The sequence below is a fragment of the Acomys minous genome (assembly GCF_964271855.1).
Source record: "Acomys minous genome assembly, chromosome: 10".
Classification (NCBI taxonomy): Eukaryota; Metazoa; Chordata; class Mammalia; order Rodentia; family Muridae; genus Acomys; species Acomys minous.
The window spans coordinates 118,476,443-118,494,630 of NC_140491.1; the positions used below are offsets into that span (position 1 = coordinate 118,476,443).

General features: G+C 44.4%; 1 protein-coding gene and 1 long non-coding RNA gene across 13 annotated transcripts in view; one reads left to right on the forward strand and one right to left on the reverse strand.

Annotated features, from left to right (window-relative positions):
* Positions 1-18,188, reverse strand: part of CTNND1 (catenin delta 1) — a 54,135-nt gene that overhangs the window by 25,432 nt on the left and 10,515 nt on the right. For 9 of the 12 annotated variants that reach the window (XM_084797693.1, XM_084797694.1, XM_084797695.1 and 6 more), the window contains exon 2: positions 899-1,187. The exons of 2 other annotated variants lie outside the window; for them this stretch is intronic. In XM_084797693.1, the coding sequence (XP_084653819.1) occupies positions 899-1,093 (195 nt within the window). In that variant the 5' untranslated portion in view covers positions 1,094-1,187. Of the gene's footprint in view, positions 1-898; positions 1,188-2,522; positions 2,634-18,188 lie in introns of all 12 variants that reach the window. One more of the 12 variants, XM_084797691.1, reaches the window with a different exon arrangement.
* On the forward strand, positions 10,304-16,409 carry LOC311607236. Its single transcript, XR_014782565.1, has 2 exons — positions 10,304-10,381; positions 12,816-16,409. It is a non-coding gene; the product is annotated as an uncharacterized lncRNA (long non-coding RNA).

Below are 18,188 nucleotides of genomic sequence, written 5' to 3' on the forward strand. Positions count from 1 at the left end.
ATAAAACCTCAGATTACATCACAGAAAAGTCAGACATAAACCATAGGAAACACAATACACTTCTCATTTCTCACACCAGTCTCCTAAGCCACATCAGTCAGCCACGCAGAGACCACCACTGCTTCCTGCGGTTACCTGGTTAAACAGTAGCATGATACTTCCCCCCCACTTCCAGCTCTAAGCATTAAAAGTAACAATGACCTCTTCTTCCAAAACATGATTTACATGCCCAACAGTAAGCACACAAGCACAGCACGGAGTATGAACATAGAATTTACAGACACTATACTACCATTTTCTAAGAACAGGTTATTCCCCGGACGAGACTGAACTGGAGCTAGGAGCTCAAGCAGCCTAACTTCCCCAAACAAGAAGACACGCTTTCCTCTAATTTTTGACCATGTGAAAAGGGATATTTCAGCTGGGTGTGGTGTCACATGCCTAATCCCAGCACCTGGGAGGCAGAGGCAGGAGGATCTCTGTGAGTTTGAGGCCACTCTGGTCTACAAAGTGAGTTGAGGACAGTCAGGACCTTGTCGAAAACCTTGTCTTGAAAAAACAAAAAAAGAAGGAAAGAAAGAAAAAAGAAAAAGGATATTTCAAAGAAAACAGAAGTGACATGAATGTAGCTCAAAAGTGTACAACTATAACTAAAATTGCATTCCTGCCCAAAAAACCCACTCCAGCAAAACAGGCTGTCACAGAAGGTTTCAAAAGTCCACCCAACTCAATCAGCAACAAATCCCTCGTCTCTTAATCAGTGTTTGTCCCTGGAACAGCTCATCATGAAATGCAAGCGCTGGGCAGCTATGGCCAGCAGCATATCCTTAGGATGTATAGGCTTCGCTTGTGACCATGCCAAAGTCCTACCTGCAGGTCTGACGGAGAGAGGGTTTACCTGATGCCGACGGGTGAGGGTGCCGTTGGCCATGAGTGAGTTGGCATCTTGTGGTGAGACCCGGACGCGTTCCAGCTGCGCCGAGACATGGCGCCGTTCCTCCTCCAGCGCCCGGGTCAGCTTCTCAAACTGGGCCTCTTGTTCCTTCACAGAGGCCAAGATGCTGGCGGTCGACTCCACCTCTGAGTCGTCCATGAAGGTAAGGGGAGGAGCCGCCGCAGGGCAGGATAAAAAGTAAGATGGACCACAGAGGGAGCAGAAAGGAGGGAGTAGGTCCCCTCACTTCACACTAGGGGGGGATGGGCAGGTAAGGGAGAGAAGAGAAAAGATCACAGGTCAGAGAAGACAGATGAATTGTTAATCCCCAGCGCCAAAGATGCCCTCTGTGGTTTTACTGCAGTGCAGAAAGCAAGCCACCACCAACAAGCTTGGGAACCCATCACCACGGTCTGCTTTACCCTCTTCAGCACTCTTCTACCAGCACCTAGTGAGAGAAACGGGGCAGCTTGACCAAACCCTACACTGTCCACAGTACAGAAAGACTGTAGCATGGAATTAAAATTAGATTATTTTTCTTTTCTTCAACACAGGGTTTCCCTGTGTAGCCATGCCTGTCCTGGACTCACTTTGTAGACCAGGCTGGCCTCAGACTCACAGAGATCCGCCTGCCTCTGCCTCCCTCGATGCTGGGAGTACAGGCGTGTGCCAGCCACCATGTTCGTCTTAGATTATTTTTCTCTGGAAATATTTGCAGACATGAGTTTAATCAAAGCTTGAACTTCCTGCTACAAGTAAGCGCTTACTGTATGCAGGGAGAAGCTGCTTCTAGAGATAATGGAACAGCAAAGATTTTAGCTAACCTCTCCCAAACCTGAACACTATAAATGCAGCTGTGGTGGTGAACTACACTGAATTAAAATACCAGTTAAGAAACACAAATAGCTGGGCGTGGTGGCGCATGCCTTAAATTCTAGCACTCAGGAGCTCTGTAAATTCAAGGCCAGCCTGGTCTACAAAGAAAGCACCAGGACATCCAGGGCTACACAGAAAAATCCTGTCTTGAAAAGCAAAACAAAACAAAAACACACCCCCTCAAAATGGAAATAGAAAACTTCCCACCAAAGTAGAAGGACAAAAGAACTTAAGTCTCCATATTTTATACATTCATGTAGAGGTCTTTCTATCTTCCAAAACTATACTACATTATAGAGGGCAAAATATGTTAATTGAAATAACGCAGTGGCAGAATCACAAAACACTGTATAAAAATAAAGGCTTTGCTCCAAACTGGGTTGCAGGCCTGTGATCTACCTTCTCAGCCTGACTGGGCAATTTAGCAAGATCTTATCTCAAAAAGTTATTGTGGCCAGGTGTGGTAACTCCCAGCACTTCAGGGACAGGTGCAGGTGGATCTCTGTGAGGCCATCCTGGTCTACAGAGTGAGTTCCATAGGCTACATAGAGAAACACTGTCTCAACTAACTAACTAACTAGCTAAATACTGCGGAACAGCAGCAAACTAGGGAGAAATATTTTCTCCCTTATCCCCTATCCTTTTACTAACTTACTAAAAAAAGAAGGTGCCTAAAGTAATGTTTAATTCTTAACATATATTCCATACACACCTGTTAAGAGAAGGGTCGTAATTGATTGGTTTAGCACAGAGAACAGCCCAGTCTAGATTCAAATAAATCATGGAAGCATCCCAGCCACCTCAGCAAGCAGGAAGCAGAGCGCTGCAGAAATATTTGGAGGAAAAATGAACGGGAAGAAAATAAACTATACCCAATGCATAAGTACAAGAGAAGTAAGGGGAGTATTAGAAATGAGGGGTTTAGAAAGGTTTAATGTAGCAAATACCCTTTAGACTGCTGTGTTCAGATAGCTGGGCTTTGGATGTAGGAGTAATTAAAGCACAGACTGTACTGTCACCTACAGTTCCTCCCATGCAGAACCAGACCAGGTTATAATGTAGATAAAACCCCACATCGTCTCTTCCAGGCATCCAAATTGGGGGTGAAATTTGTTGTTGGAATGCCCTTCCCCCTCCTCCCCACCCTTAAGGCAGAAACCTCAAAGCTCAGTCCCAGCATGCCCACAAAGACATTGAGAAACCAACGCAATAGTCACGGTGGGGAAGACGTGTGGGGACTAGCCTAGGCTGGGCCTTCTGCTTAGGCTGCCTTTCCCACGCTTCCCAGAGCCCCACCAAACACAGAAGCTTGGGCCTGTTTGCCTTAGAATGTATCCAGCATTCAGCAAGCAAGAGTACCCAGAGGAAACTGATTAACAGATGCCCAGTAAACTGAGTTCAATTCAGCCGCTGCATTTGTGAACACGCTGAACTGTCCCTGAGCCCTTCCTACCAACCCTGGGCTCCCACAGTCACTGCTCACTCAGTCCCAAGCCCACTACCACTTTCATCCTGGCTTTCATCCTCCTACCCACATCCTAAACAGCCACTCAAAAGCCTTTCTTTAGTAAGTACTGTTTGTTTGTTTGTCTGCTTGCTTGCTTGTTTTTAACAGTCTACCAGGCTGGCCTCAAACTCTCTATAAAGCTCAAGTTGACCCTGAATTCCAGATCCTCCAGTCTCTACTTCCCAGATACTAGAGTATAAGAATTTAACATTCCTGGCTTGTTTTAGTTGCTCTCTTTTCTTCTCTTTAACCACTTGCCCTCATCTACTATGTACAGTGAGTGACCTATGAACCTTCCACATCAAGAGAACCCAGCTCAAGAGAGACTTCCAGCTACTGCAGTTACACTGTGGCAGCCTCCGCCCTGTAATCTTCTTGCTAATAAAAGCCCAGCGAGCACTGTGGGGCACACAGAAACAACCCTCCCTGCCACAGAGACACTGTGTTTGTCACTATGCCATAAATGGTCACTTTTTGCCCCACAACTTTAATTCCATACAGGGAGTTAAGATTGAAAGTTAAGGGAAACCCTGAGGGACCTAGGTCACAAAGCAGGGTCTAGAGAGGCACTAATGTCCACCATCCTGGCTTTAAAGCAGACCACATGACTTTAAGAGCAAAATACAGTTACACAGAAAAAGAGGTCACACTCCTGGATCTTCATACAAGAGATTTTTCTGTTTTGAAGAGAGAAGCAGTGGCTGAGGGAGGGAGGACACAACTGGCCAGCCTGGCTTACCGTCATGGTTAGTCTCGCCTGCATGATGTCAACAGCAGCCCAGCCCGTTCTAAGGCAGAGCTGCTGTGAAGATGGAGTGACAGAAAGTGTGTTCTATGAGGTGAGGTATTAAGTTGTTTCAAGAGTCAGTTTCAATCTTCCAATTGCATTACTTCATGGTAATGTCTCAGCCTCAAACTATTTTGTGAAGTAGCAGGTGAAATTAGTCGGATCAACTGCACAACTGAATGCTACAGTCGATGCTACAGAGCTGGTTTCTCTAGCCCAGCTCTATCTATCTGCTAGAAGGTCCCACCTGAGCCAGTGTTTCTGGAATAGAGGGTGTTTCTCTAGTACTGACAGTGGAGCAGTTCAAATCTGTTACACTCTTATTTTTTCTCAGGGCCTTACCAGTTTGTTACCTCAGACAAAGAAAACATGAAAAAATTTACCAATGACTGAATAGCTTACTTATTGCCCTGGCAATCACAGAAACCATAAGGAAGTAAAGTGAAGAGAGACTCATAGGTGAAAAAATTAACCAAGTTCTTATAGTTTGTAGCAAATTTAAAACTTAAACCCAGGTCTAGAATATTTCTAAAGCCCACATTTTCTTCTATTCTATGCTGTCCAAATACAAGTCCAAGCAGGGCACATTGGCAAACACGTGTAATCCCAGCACTTATGAGGCTGAAGCAAGAGAACCACCAGTTCAAACCCAGCCTGGGGCCACATACCAAAACCTTTCCTCAAAAAAGAATGAAGGAATGGTCCAAGGCCCCTTGACCTATAACCTTTGAGAGCTTTCTTCCTAAGCATTATAGCAAGAGAGAGGGGGAAATACCCAAAAAGAGAAAAGGAAAGCACATATGGGAAGCTGCAGCTATGACGAGCCATAGCAGAAAACCTCATAACTTAACGAGGTCTCCTCTTCCTGCCACATACCATAAAAAGAATGTACTGCAGACCAGTGTGCAAACCACTGACTGACTTTGGCCAGCACCAAAAAAGTCCTCTAAGATGCACTTAGTCCTGCTGCAAGACTCAATGTGCCAGGGTGGGTTGGTACCCAGGGGGGAATCTCCTCTGAGAAGGGGAGAGTGGGATGGGGGAAATGGAGTGTGAGGGTGGGGCTGGGAGGGGGGCTGCGATCAGGATATAAAGTGAATGAATAAGCAAGTAAATAAATAAATGGGGGCAGGGGTGGAGGGGTGGGAAGAGTCCTCTAAGTCTGGTCTAACACTTTCACCAAACAACAACAACTATTATTATTATTATTATTATTATTATTATTATTATTATTATTATTATTATCGGGGTGTTTAAACTTGTTATTCTCCTACGATTACGCTTTCTGAGACTAGTTGTGTTTACTTTTAACAAGCTATAGGTCTTTACTGTATGGATCCCACCCACACTAACAAGACCTTCCAGGGGCACACAGCTTATTCATTCAAGCAATAACAATGATAAAGTCAGTCTCTTTTGTCAGAACTTCAAGGTATATTAAGTTAAATAAAATGTCCAGAAGGACCAAAGAATCAAACAGTGCCAATCAAATAGCAGGGCACCATGCCTGGAATGGTTTGTTCTACTGTAAACTGGCTAGAGAGATCTATTTGGGGGCTGGTGAGATGGTTCATGGGCTAAGCCTGTTCCCACCAGACCTGATGGCTTGAGTTGGATTCCTGGGACCACTGACTAGGAGGACAAATCTACTTGTACAAGTTGCCCTCTGACCTCTTCACAGGAGCTGCAGATACCCATGTTCCGAGTCATATGCACACATAAATAGGTAAGTGTAATAAAGACATGTTTTAGAGAAATCTAATTTGGGTTGGGCGTAGTAACTCACATCCACAACATCAGCACTTAGGAGGCTGAGGCAAAAGAATTGCTATAGGTTAGAAGCCAAAAAAGGCTACAGAGCAAGACCTTAGCACCAATCACCACCATCATCATCAAACAACATGAGCTTTTAGATCTCGACAATATCCAAGTCCCGGTTCCAACATTTACACAATTCTAGACAAGGTGCCACTTGATCAGTCTAAATCTGAGTTTTCTTCTCTGTAAAATGGAAAAATAAAAAACATATAAGGGTAGTTATGCGAACTAAATGAAACAATCCACATGAAATGCTTAGAGAAAGCCAAGGCATATGATTTGGGAACCCATTGGCAATGTGACTGTAGTAATTACACAGCTATTACTGTGTAGAGCGTTATATAGCAAGGCCCTTCTTGCTCCCATGACTCCACTGGAATTCTTTACTTTTCTTAATAGCAAAGATTAAATGAAACCCCTGACTTCAAAAGATCAAGGATCCTCCTAGTACTCCGGGAGACAGAGGCATGGGATCTCCATGAATTCAAGGCCAGCCTGGTCTACAAAGTGAATCCAGGACAGCCAAGGCTACACAGAGAAACACTGTCTCAAAAAAAAAAAAAAAAAAAAAAATCTAGGATCCAATCTCTGCTTCTACCAAAGGAAACCTGAGAGGAGCTATGATCCTGTTTAGGTTTTAATTTCTATTACCTTCCTTCCAGAGCTTTGTTTAATGACTATGACGCGAGCGCACACACACAGACACACACACACAGACACACACACACACACACACAGACACACACACACACACACACACACACACACACACACACACACACACACACACTCCGTGAAGCCCAGGGAAACACACTCATATATGGCAGACTTGGGTGGGGCTTGAGCACGCCTATGCTGGAGGAGCCCAGTCTTTTCTGAAGCTGAGGAGCTCTCCAAGCTTCAGCTCTGGGAAGAGACTACAACCGTCTGTAACCACTCCCAAATGCTGCTCCTTTCTTCCTGGTAATACATTATAAATCAAAACTAATGTTACAAACGTTTGTTCTCCCTCAAAGCAAACCCCATTTACATGTCTTCGGAGGACATAAAATGATTTTTTAAAGCACCAAGCCTCTTACTGAACACAAATCAGTAACATACAGCAAACAACCTGTAACACTGTGTGATATAACTCTCAGCAAGAAGGGATAGGTCTAAAATTCACAATAAACACATACAGAAAATTACCATTCTGTCTTTAAATCTCAAACATAGTCTGTGAAAAGTTTTTCTAAGACTCCATATTATGAAAAATGCTTGTACCAGAGTCCAAAGTTGCATCCCACAGCCCAACCCCTCATGACCACCTTCTAAAATTCAGACCAATTATAGTATTTCTCACTTCTCTGTTTAGAACCCAAAGCCCCTGTAATCCTAATACTTGAGCTGAGTGAGACATAAAGATCACCAATTCAAATAAAATAAAATTATTTTTTATTACAATTTAGCTGGACGTGGTGGCACACGCCTTTAATCTCAGCACTCGGGAGGCAGAGGCAGGCAGATCACTGTAAGTTCGTGGCCAGCCTGGTCTACAAAGCGAGTCCAGGGAAGCCAAGGCTACACAGAGAAACCCTGTCTCAAAAAAAACAAAAAAACCAAAAAAAACAAAAAAAAACCCAACAACAACAAAAAAACACAATTTAAGACATAAAGGAGTTACAAGTGACCAAAAGACCATCTCTAAAAAAAAGTTCAAGGGCTAGGGATATTAACTCTACAATACAGTGCTAAGAACAGTAATAAGACCCTAGACCCCAGGTATGGTGGCACACGCCTTTAATCCCAGCACTTGGGAGGCAGAGGCAGGCAGATCTGAGTTTAGTACACAGAGAAACCTTGTCTCAAAGAAAGTGAAGAGAAGAAAAGAAAAAGGGTTTTCTTGTGTACCTCATACCTACAATCTGTACACTGAGGAGGCTGAGGCCCTGGGATCCTTGGGGGTTGCTGAGTGAGGCCAGCCTGGGCTATCTGAGCTCTATGACAGCCTGGGCTACACTGTGTAACCCTGTGCCTCGCCACACCAAAAAATCCCAACAAACCAGCAGGGATTTGATTCCACCTTCCCTGGCTGGCATGGCAGCATCTCTTCTGTGTTTGCCAGAGGCAGCGTTCTGGAGCGAGGAACTTGTACTGCACTGAAAGGCTCCTCAGCCCTGAGGTGACCAGGCTTAGGGTAACAAGGGCACAAAGCTTCCTAGGTCGGGGGTATTTGAAGGGCACGAATGTGTGTCAAAGCTTGGCCATCCTGGCTTGACTCAGCTCCGGGTATCTTGGGGTCAAGCTGAGGGGTAAACTTGGCTTAGCGACATAGAGCAAGCTAGCCTAGAACTTAGCATTCCTCCTTGCCTCAGCTTCTGACTGATTATATGTGCATTGCATCCATTGCAGAACTTAATGTTTGTTTTCCTTTTCAGTTTGATTGTTTGAGACAGAGTCTCCACTCTCCAATCTAAGATGGCCTGTACCTCTACCTAGGCCAAACTGTCTTCAGCCTCTGGAATCCATCCTCCTATCTCAGCTTCCAGAATGGTAAAACTACCGATATTGGTCACCAATACAAAATGGATTTGTAGTTCCTGCTATAAATTTATAATTTCAAAATAGTGGGAAAAAAAGTATATAGAGACTGGGGAATATGTATAGCTCAGGGGTACAAGGCTGACTAGGATGCAGGAAGTCCTGGGTTCCGGCTCCAGTGCCACAACAGAAACTGGTGTACAGACAGGAAGACCACTGCAGTCTAGTAGTTTGAGGAAACCACACACTGGAAGATGGCATCACAAAAGGAAGGGGAAATCGCTTCTACCACCATGGCCTAAGTTCAGAAACTACATGACATTGTTCTTGCTGTTTTCCCCTCCTATGTATCCTTGGCACACCCAAACCCTAGCGCGTTAACACTGGGTTATTTAGGGGTGACTTTGAAGCAAAGGAAAGGTGTGACTCTATCTGGGAGCAGGACTGAAAGGGCATGGAGAGAAACAAAACCTGCTTCTCTTTGGAGTTGCATGACACACACCCAGGACTGGTCTAACAGGTCCTCCTGATCTCTCAGGCCAGGCCACCTCCCTCTCGTCTCCTCCCCCCATTTGCCAGGTGCCTCTCACTGGGACACACAGCTCCGAGTTTCCAAGAGACTCAGACAGCTACTCACCTAGATCCTTCTGCAGCCTTAGCAAAGGCACCTTGCCTAGCCTTATAAGGAAAAAGCAGGGCTTGGGGAAAGCTGATAAGGGAAACAAAGATAAAAAGGGCGGTGGGGAGGTGTCAGACTCCAGGAAGGGGAGAGGTCAAATGCCTTTCTCCTTCCTGAAAAAGGAGGGAGAAAAAGGGAAGGCAGTACACATGGGAAGTGGGAAAAATCTAACAGAATTTGATGATACTATGTAAGTGTCCTCATTAAAAGAGAAATCCTAAAATTAACTGTGACACCTTATATCCTTCAGGCAAAAAAGAAAAAAACACCCAGAGAAAAGCTTAACCTTTGGGTTTAAGAGAGGTCATCCAACTGTTTCAAGATCACTTTCTTTGTTTTTTGTTTGTTTGTTTTTCAAGACAGGGTTTCTGTTTAGCCTTGGCTATCCTGGACTGGCTTTGTAGACCAGGCTGACCTTGAATTCACAGAGACCCACCTGCCTCTAGAGCCTCCTAGTGGGATTAAAGGCGTGCACCTTCCAGCCCACTTTTTGTTTTAAAGCTTCTCAGCATCCCTTTTTCTTCCTGTCTCTTTTACTCTTCATTTGGAAACAGTGAAAGCATGCACATGAGCCATAGGTACAAAGTCCCTTCCTTCTCAAAGCCACCAAAAGGACAACAGACACCCCATCCCGGGCACAGGGAACACTTGCCTTCATGGACAACAGTGAGCCGGTGACGTTAGCAATGAGAAGCATGAAAGTCTATTTTAACTACAGGTAACAGGATGAAATGCTCTTCCCCTCTCAATGACAGATAAAATGCAGCTGTGGCCCACTGCGATCCCCCATACAATTACCAGTAGGATCTTCTCATTACCTTGATCCTATACCAACCTGTCTGTGAGATGGTCTGGCTACTACCTGTGTGATACCCAGGTTTAGTGAAAGCCCAGATGGGCTCAAGTGGCTCTTTGCCTCACAGTGGGCATGTCCACTAACAGTCCTTTGTTGTGATGAGTAAACTACTTATCAGAAGTAGCATTGCTGATAAGTAGTGGAAACATCCTACTCAAGTCCATAATACTTCTCCCTGATACAGTAGAAGGTGTAGGAACTTTCTATGCTTCCCATAAGTTATGAGTTGCCCTAAGTACAGAAAAGTTAAAACAAAGGATCTTTGGTTTTTTGTTTTGTTTTTAAGTATGATATGACAGTGTTGGGTCCTGCTGTGGGGCGTGGCTGGCATGGCCCGCCCTCTACCTAGGGCCGAGGCCTCCCCTCTCGCAGAGATTCACCATATAAACCAGGGTGGTTCCAGGGCCTCTCTTATTCCCCTCCTCCGTGCCCTCTCTCCTTCCCTTCCCCCTCCTGTGGCACTTCCAATAAACCTGCATTTCTGTATTACAGCTTATCACCAATTAGCTCATTTTGTTTATTTAATCAATCTGATAGTATGTACACGCCTGTAATCTAAATACAGGGTCAGGTTACAGTGTGGCTGAAGCAAGAGAATTAAGGCTAGTCTGGGCTACCTCGTGGGCTCCCAGCTAAACACCACACACCACCAACAAGCATTTGAGGAAGGAGGTGGGGAGTGGAGACACCAGAGAGACCTTTGGATCTTACCTTCACTTTAAAAAGCAAAACATTCCTTCATTCTGGGAGCTTGTATTCTAGTTCTGACTAAATTTCCTTTTTGTTGTTTTGGTTTTGTTTTTTAAGAAGGGAGGGAGGCTCTCCTTGTAGTCTTGGCTGTCCTTGAAATCTCTGTAGGCCATGCTGTCCTCTAACAGAGATCTGCCTGCCGCTGCCTCCCACCTCCAGGCATCAGACTGAGTTTCTTTCTTATAAAGAACAAGTACCAAATCAAAAGGGTAGTGGTAGACACAAAACAGAGATTACTTTGTACTTTCTGTTGGCAAGCCTCATCTAGAAACCTAGCAAAGGAGCCACACTGTCACCCTTACCCCACCTCAAGAAAGAAAATCTCATCAAAATATTCCTCTTGTTTTTAATATGACATCTCACTAAGTCAAAGCAAAGACTAGAGTTGGAGTGGGAAGAGAAGGCACTAGAAGTAGGGAAAGCCGTGCTGGCCAGCATCAGAACAGAGGGAAGGGATTGTTCCATCGGTATGTTAGCAATCTGCCTCTAGGGCAGCTGTCCTCCTGGACAATCAAAAGCAGGTCTGTGTGTGTGCTCAGGGGCTAGCCAGCTTAGCAACAAGTTGAGGAATCAGCCACCCAATCAACAAAGTGAGAAAAGATGCCCTATTTCACAGCTGGAATAAAGCAGGAAAAACTAAAGACGACAGAATGGGGGGGGGGCAGCAGAGAGAGGACAACAAAGTGTCAGAGGCCCACTACTTCAATCCAGGAAACTACCAACCATCCCTGGTTATGGATAACCACTGGACACCTGCAGCAGGGCATGCTGAAATCAAATGGGCAGGGTACTCCTGGGTGTAGCAAGGTGCCCAACACAAGGGCTCCAGCATTACCAGTTTCTTGTCGTTTTCAGACCCAACAAGAGTTCTGCAATGTACATAGTACACCAACATAATCTAACATCTATGTCCTTCTAGAATTCCATTCTTAATTAAATCCTAGAGATCTATAAATAAGCACACACAAAACTCAGTAAGCTCTTCAATGCTAAGAGATCAAGGCCATTTATATAACTCGAGTGCTAAAATGTAGCAGGCCACCCTCAGATCTCACACCCTCTAATCCCTCCGAGTAGCTCGATGCTCTGAGACCCATTAGACACACAAAGGCTGCTCTCTTCTCAGTAGGGCTCTGTAGCAGAGCTGCTCTCCAGGGACAAAGAGATTTCCCAGGAGAACCACAAAGCCATCACTCCTCTCTGTTCCCCACTCCCAGCTTTCTCACTTCCTGTCACAGTAGCACCAGACCACAGTCTCCGAGAAACAAACAAATACAAAGTGCTGGATTCTGGGCTGCAGGCCAACCACATTCCAGGGCATCCTGTCTACCAATCACCAGCTAGAGCTCCTACTTTGCCCTGCTCCGTTCCTTATCATGTTCAGGAAAACAACCCTCCTCTCAGCCTCAAGCCAACGCTACACAGGACACAGCCTAGGCCTGTAAGAATCAGCAGAAAGATACTGTGTGCAAAGACTTAAGTAAGAGTGGAAGGGAGGGATTAAAATTGTACCAAGCAAGCGGGGCTTTTTTTTTAAACTTTGGGGTCACTGAGGTGAGGATGCTAAGGCTAAAGCTGTATTCCAGTCAGCAGAACCACAAGTGGCACAACCCCCAAGAAAGGGCCGTCAAAGACAAGTTGCTCACGAACAAGAAAGCACATCCTCTGTCGCCTTCTCTATCGCATTCCTAAGCTCTTTCAAACTTCCCTACATGTGGAGCTGATTCCTAAGAGCAGACAAAGGCAGCAGACTCCACCCTGCAGAAAGGCAGTTTATCAAGTTCTGAGGGCAAAGTTCCTGACTTCCCAAGAGAACATGAGGAGGGCCACTAGGAACTACACTGTAGCCCAGGCAGCAGAGAGGCTGACGGCAACCTCAGCTTTTTCCTACCACTGGCTGGCTCCGAGAACAGGCTAAACTGTTTGTCTATTACCTTGCACAGCCCATTGGCCTAGCCCATAGCCCTAACCCCTAGAAACAAACCTTTACACAAAGGTCAAGGAACATCAACCAGATAGTCCAGAGATCCATTCACAGTACAGAAGTAGCCAAGCTCAGCAGAGTTCTAACCAGAGGAACATTCCAAGCCAAGAACTAGTAAAATGCCATCTTTCTCATATTTTCTGTCCTTGCTCCTCCCAGCCACCCCCACGCCAACCCACTAGAAACACCAGCAGCTAAAGCTGACTCTCTGGCTAAATCTTGATCTCTGGAACACACAAGGCAAAAGCAGCAGTTTGGAAGAGTTTAGTCCGTATCTGGACAGGCAGATGGAGAGGTAGGGCAAGAGTGGGTACACAACAGTCAGCTCTCACAGGTCAACAGAAACCTGTTTTAGAGCGCGGCAAAACATGTCACTGAAGCATACAACAAAAGTTTCCAGTCTTTTACCTAGCCCCAAATTTAACTAAATCTCTTTTTCTGAAGGATGTTGAAAATGTAGTTATAAATGTCAGGGGTTTTTTTGTTTTTGTTTTTGTTTTGTTTTGTTTTGAAGACAGGGTTTCTCTGTGTAGCCTTGGCTGTCCAGGACTTGCTTTGTAGACCAGGCTGGCCTTGAACTCACAGTGATCCGCCTGCCTCTGCCTCCCGAGTGCTGGGATTAAAGGCATGCGCCACCACGCCCAGCCTTAATGTCAGTATTCTTAATGTTCTCTTGCTCATAGCTCAAACCAAATAAATAAGAGTTGATGGTAAACTATGAGGTAGATATGTGAAATGATTTTTTAAGTGCCATTTAAGGAAGTTTTTTGAAATAAAAAAAAAATTGGTTGTAAAAGACAACCCACAGAGACAGAACTAAACATGCCCCTATGCACGCTGCTGCTGCTGCTCTGAAAGGTGCCTGGCAAGCACCTGCATCAAGCTAAACAGGTGAGAGAGAAAAGAAGTGTGGACTCAGAAATGTCATCACCCTGGAGTGTGAGCCAGTGAAGAGACTAGTACAGTCAATCAATTGTAGTTTAACTTAACTCTACCAGAGATCCTGAGTCTAACTGTATCTCTGCCTCTTTCAGATGTATTTGGAAAAGTCAACCAAATGGATAGTTAAAGAGAACATTCCTGGAGGGCCCCGGACTTTAGGAGGAGGATGAATCTTCTTTGCTACCTTTTGAGACCTTAACTTTAAAAAAAAAAAAAAAAAAAAAAGCCACCGAGCACTTGGAAGGCAGAGGGAGGGGAGAAAAGAATGTGTCTCATAAACATTCCAACTAGCCAACATCCCACAGAGCATTAAGAGTGCCCGAGAAACCAGTGCCACTTCCACTATCTAGCTCTAAGTCCTGTTCCACCCCTTACTCTTGAAAATCTTTAAGAATAATTGAGTTTGATGAAAGCAGCAGCTGTTTCCACTATTTTCTCTCCCTTGCTTCCCCCTACCCTCAGACCACAGTTCAAACTCACATCAGTTAATACAATAGGCCGGTCAGCAGGAAAGAGAAGCCTGGACTAAAATAGCAGGAAGAGTGCCAACTGGCCCCACTTGGAATGCTTGCTTGGCTCAATTTAAAAATAAGAAGCTTTTGTCATCCACTCCCTCTGTCCAAGTAAGTTCTCTCTGCAGCCTACCTTTCAGTATCAAGTGAGTTTCAGTTTCCTCATTACAAGTCCTTGGTCTACTTTCAAATATCAGAACATACAAGGGGAATGCACATGAATAAGGCTGAATGTAAAAAATGTCTATGGGATGGGAAGGTTTCCTCAACTGCAAAACCTCAGTACTGAGGTCCCCTGCCCCAACAACAAGTATACAGAGGCAAAGAGGAACACAAAACCAAACGTAAACATGATGGTAACTACTTCTTAAGGCTTTGCTAACCAGGTGAGATCAGTAACACAGACTGAATGTACAACATCCTGAATGTTCAGGATGGAACTCTTGCCTAGCATGCTTCAGGTGACCAGCTCCTCCCCCACTCATATTCCAAGTTGACCAGAATTGGCCAAGAAGGAAGTTAAGGAAGCCAGCATTTCCCTTTCAGACAGGAAGTAAATTAGCCCTTCCTGTGAGCTTTAAACAAATTGTACAGCTGGGGTTTCAATGCTAACATCCTCTCTTGAATTCGTTCCATGATTTTAAAATTACAAGGGGGAAATGGAGACATGGTCTAGAAATTTCCCTTAACAAGCAAGAGCTCTCTACCCATGCTACATGTTGGCATAACTTTTAAATCAGCAGTAACGTGTAATACAAAAGCAATATTAAGTAACACTGAAGTAGACAGTTTCACATTAACCAGCCCCCACCCCATGTCTACCACCACCACAAACTAGTTAGTATTCTACTCATTCCAGTTAAATACTCATCTACCTAAGAATTCAGCCCTGATGGATCACAATCATTTGGGGAATTGTATTTTCAAAAAGGCTACGTAAGCCGGGCATGGTGGCATAGGCCTTTAAACTCAACACTTGGGAGGCAGAGGCAGGTGGATTGCTGTGAATTTAAGGCCAGTCTGATCTAGGACAGCCAGGGCTGTTACACAGAGAAACCCTGTCTCAAAAAAGAAAAAGAAAAAGAAAAAGAAAAACAAACAAAACAAAAAAACTCAAAGGGCTACATAGTGATACTCACTGCCTGTAGGAAATTATGGGGCCTATTCCTGACAATTAACCACAACATTCCTTTGACAAATGGGGCAGTAGTCAGAAAATACATTTGGGCTATTTTACTGTCCCCTAGACAGCTCAGATCACTCAGTCTGCATTAGAAGCTCTGTGAAAACACGGACCTAAGTTTAGGGTAGCTGGAACAGCATTTTTTTTTTTTAAACAAAGTCTCATTACATAGCCAGGCTGTTGTTTGTTATTCTCAAACTTAGGTATCCTCCTGCCTCAACCTCATGATTGCTGGGGTTACAGATGTACACCTCCAAATTCAGCTCTAAATCCTATTTTTTAGACTCAGTACCTAGCAGGAAGAACTACCTTGCTTGCTTACCGACCCCACTGTCCTGGGCTCCTGAGAGGCTCGCTGGAGTACATGCCTATTTACACTACAGACAGAACAACCTTTTAAATGTTTTAATTTCCTGCAAGGAATGAATGTCTATGCCAAATTCTCAAAGACTGGCTCCATATTCTACTTCAAAGAAACCAAGGCCTACATCTTTGTTCAAGCATTCATGACCCCTAGGTATTTCTAGCCTACTTGATAATAGATGAAGAACAGCCAGAAATGCAAAGAGCAAGAGCTATTGCTGACATTTTTCTAAGCAAGTCACTTTAACTTCTACTGTGAGACCAAATGAATAGCAAAATGTCCTTAAAGAGCTATGGAGAACATTATTTCTATGGAAAACACATGAGTGAAGATTTAGGTAAAAAAAAAAAAAAAGTACATGACAGTCATGACAATCACAAACATCTTTGCCATCTATATATGTGTGGAGAAAGAAGCATCGACCAGTAACTAAAACTTAGAAACCCTACAGAAAAGAATCAAGGCAGGGCTGCTCCTTAGTCAATCCTTAAAGATGGATGACAACCAGACAATTCTAAGAGTAACCAGTACAAGTACCAGGTCTACAGCCTCTAACAGAAAGAAAGGGAAAGCTGATGTAGCTTACTATAGTGTAAGCTTGACTTCTCTCTCTCTCTCTCTCTCTCTCTCTCTCTCTCTCTCTCTCTCTCTCTCTCTCTCTCTCACACACACACACACACACACACACTCACACACACACACACACACACACTCACACACACAAATGGAAGATGTGTCTTCAACTGAAGGACAGACTTGCTAAACCAGAAACCTTGAGCGGGAAAGTAAGTGTGAGTGATTCAAGATATAGGTTCTCCTGTAACCAGGTATTATCCGACTTTGCTATACTGATTGCCAAAGAGCACCAAATCACCAAATGGTTAGTTACTCTTTTTTGCTTTATCAAACTCAAGCAAGCTAAGTGGTTCAGTATGTGCCTTAATAATCCCTACTAAATTAAACTTACATGTCTAGAAAGAAGAAATAGAGGCCTACAGACACTTAACAAGGATGATCACTCCTTGTATGCAAGACAGAAATATAGCTATAACTTATGAAGCGATTCCCCAGTTCAGGAGGTGGGTCCCTGAAACCATCAGACCCACATTAAAATGAAGAACTTCTGTTTTTGTTTTGTTTTGTTTCTCTTTTGGTTTTTGTTTGTTTGGTTGGTTAATTGGTTTTGGTTTTTTGAGACAGGGTTTCTCTGTGTAGCCCTTGGCTGTTCTAGACCAGGCTGGCCTTGAATTTACAGCCTGCCTCTGCCCCCCAAGGACTGAGATTAAAGGTGTGCACCACAACACCTGGCTAATAAATCTGCTTTTTTTTCCCCCGTTTGGTTGGTTGGTTTGGTTTTGGGTTTTTTGTTTTGTTTTGTTTTGGGTTTTTTTTTGGTTTTTCGAGACAGGGTTTCTCTGTGTAGCCTTGGCTGTCCTGGACTCACTTTGTAGACCAGGCTAGCTTTGAACTCACAGTGATCCATTTTTAGAGACAGGGCTTCTCTATATAACCTTGGCAGTCCTGAAACTCTGTAGACTAGGCCGGCATCAAACTTACAGAGATCAGTCTACCTCCGCCTCCCAAGTGCTGGAATTAAAGGTGGCACCACCAGCCTGCTGAAGGAGGAACTCCTAACCAGGCATGGTAGCCCACGCTTTTAATCCCAGCAGAGGCAGGAGGATCTCTGTTAACTCCAGGCTAAACTGATGTACATAGTGGAATTCCAGGGCTATACAGAGAGATAGATCCTGACTCAAAAAGAACAGGAACTTTTTAGTCAAAGAATCATCATCAGCAGGTAAATGGGATGTAAAGCACCTAAACAAATGCAACAAATGTAGACAGTGCACCATGGCCAGGTGTGGTGGCGCACATCTTCAATCCCAGTGCTTGGAGGCAGCAGCAGGCAGATCGCTGTGAGTTTGAGGCTAGCTTGGTCTACAAAGAAGAGTTCCTGTCTTGGGGGCAGGGGGGGGGACAACACTCAGGAGGAAGAGGCAAGTGGGTCGCTGTGAGTTTGAGGCTATCCTGGTCTACAAAGAGAGTCCAGGACAGCCATGGTGACCCAGAGAAACCCTGTCTCAAAAAACAAAAAAAGAAAATAAAATGTACCAGATCTGTGCTGCACAATTTTTCTCCTTTTCCTAAACAACTATGTAGATAAGAAAAACTTCGATCTTTGCAAACGCACATAAATTTATTCTAACAACTTATATTATGGTTCTCCAAGACAAGAACCGTCAACCTATACAGAATCTGCTATTCTGAAAATCACTGTCATGGAGCTTTACGAAGGGAGAGAGACTGGTACAGCTGCGGCCTCGAGTTAGCAGGAACATACAAAACACTAGTCACAGCTGTTGTCTCTGCAGGACCTAAAGACAAATTCTTTTTGTACTTCGTGGAGCTGAACAGGCTCTTCTGACAGTTCTCCTTCCTTCAGTGCACAGCAGCCCAGGCAGGTCTCGCTGATACC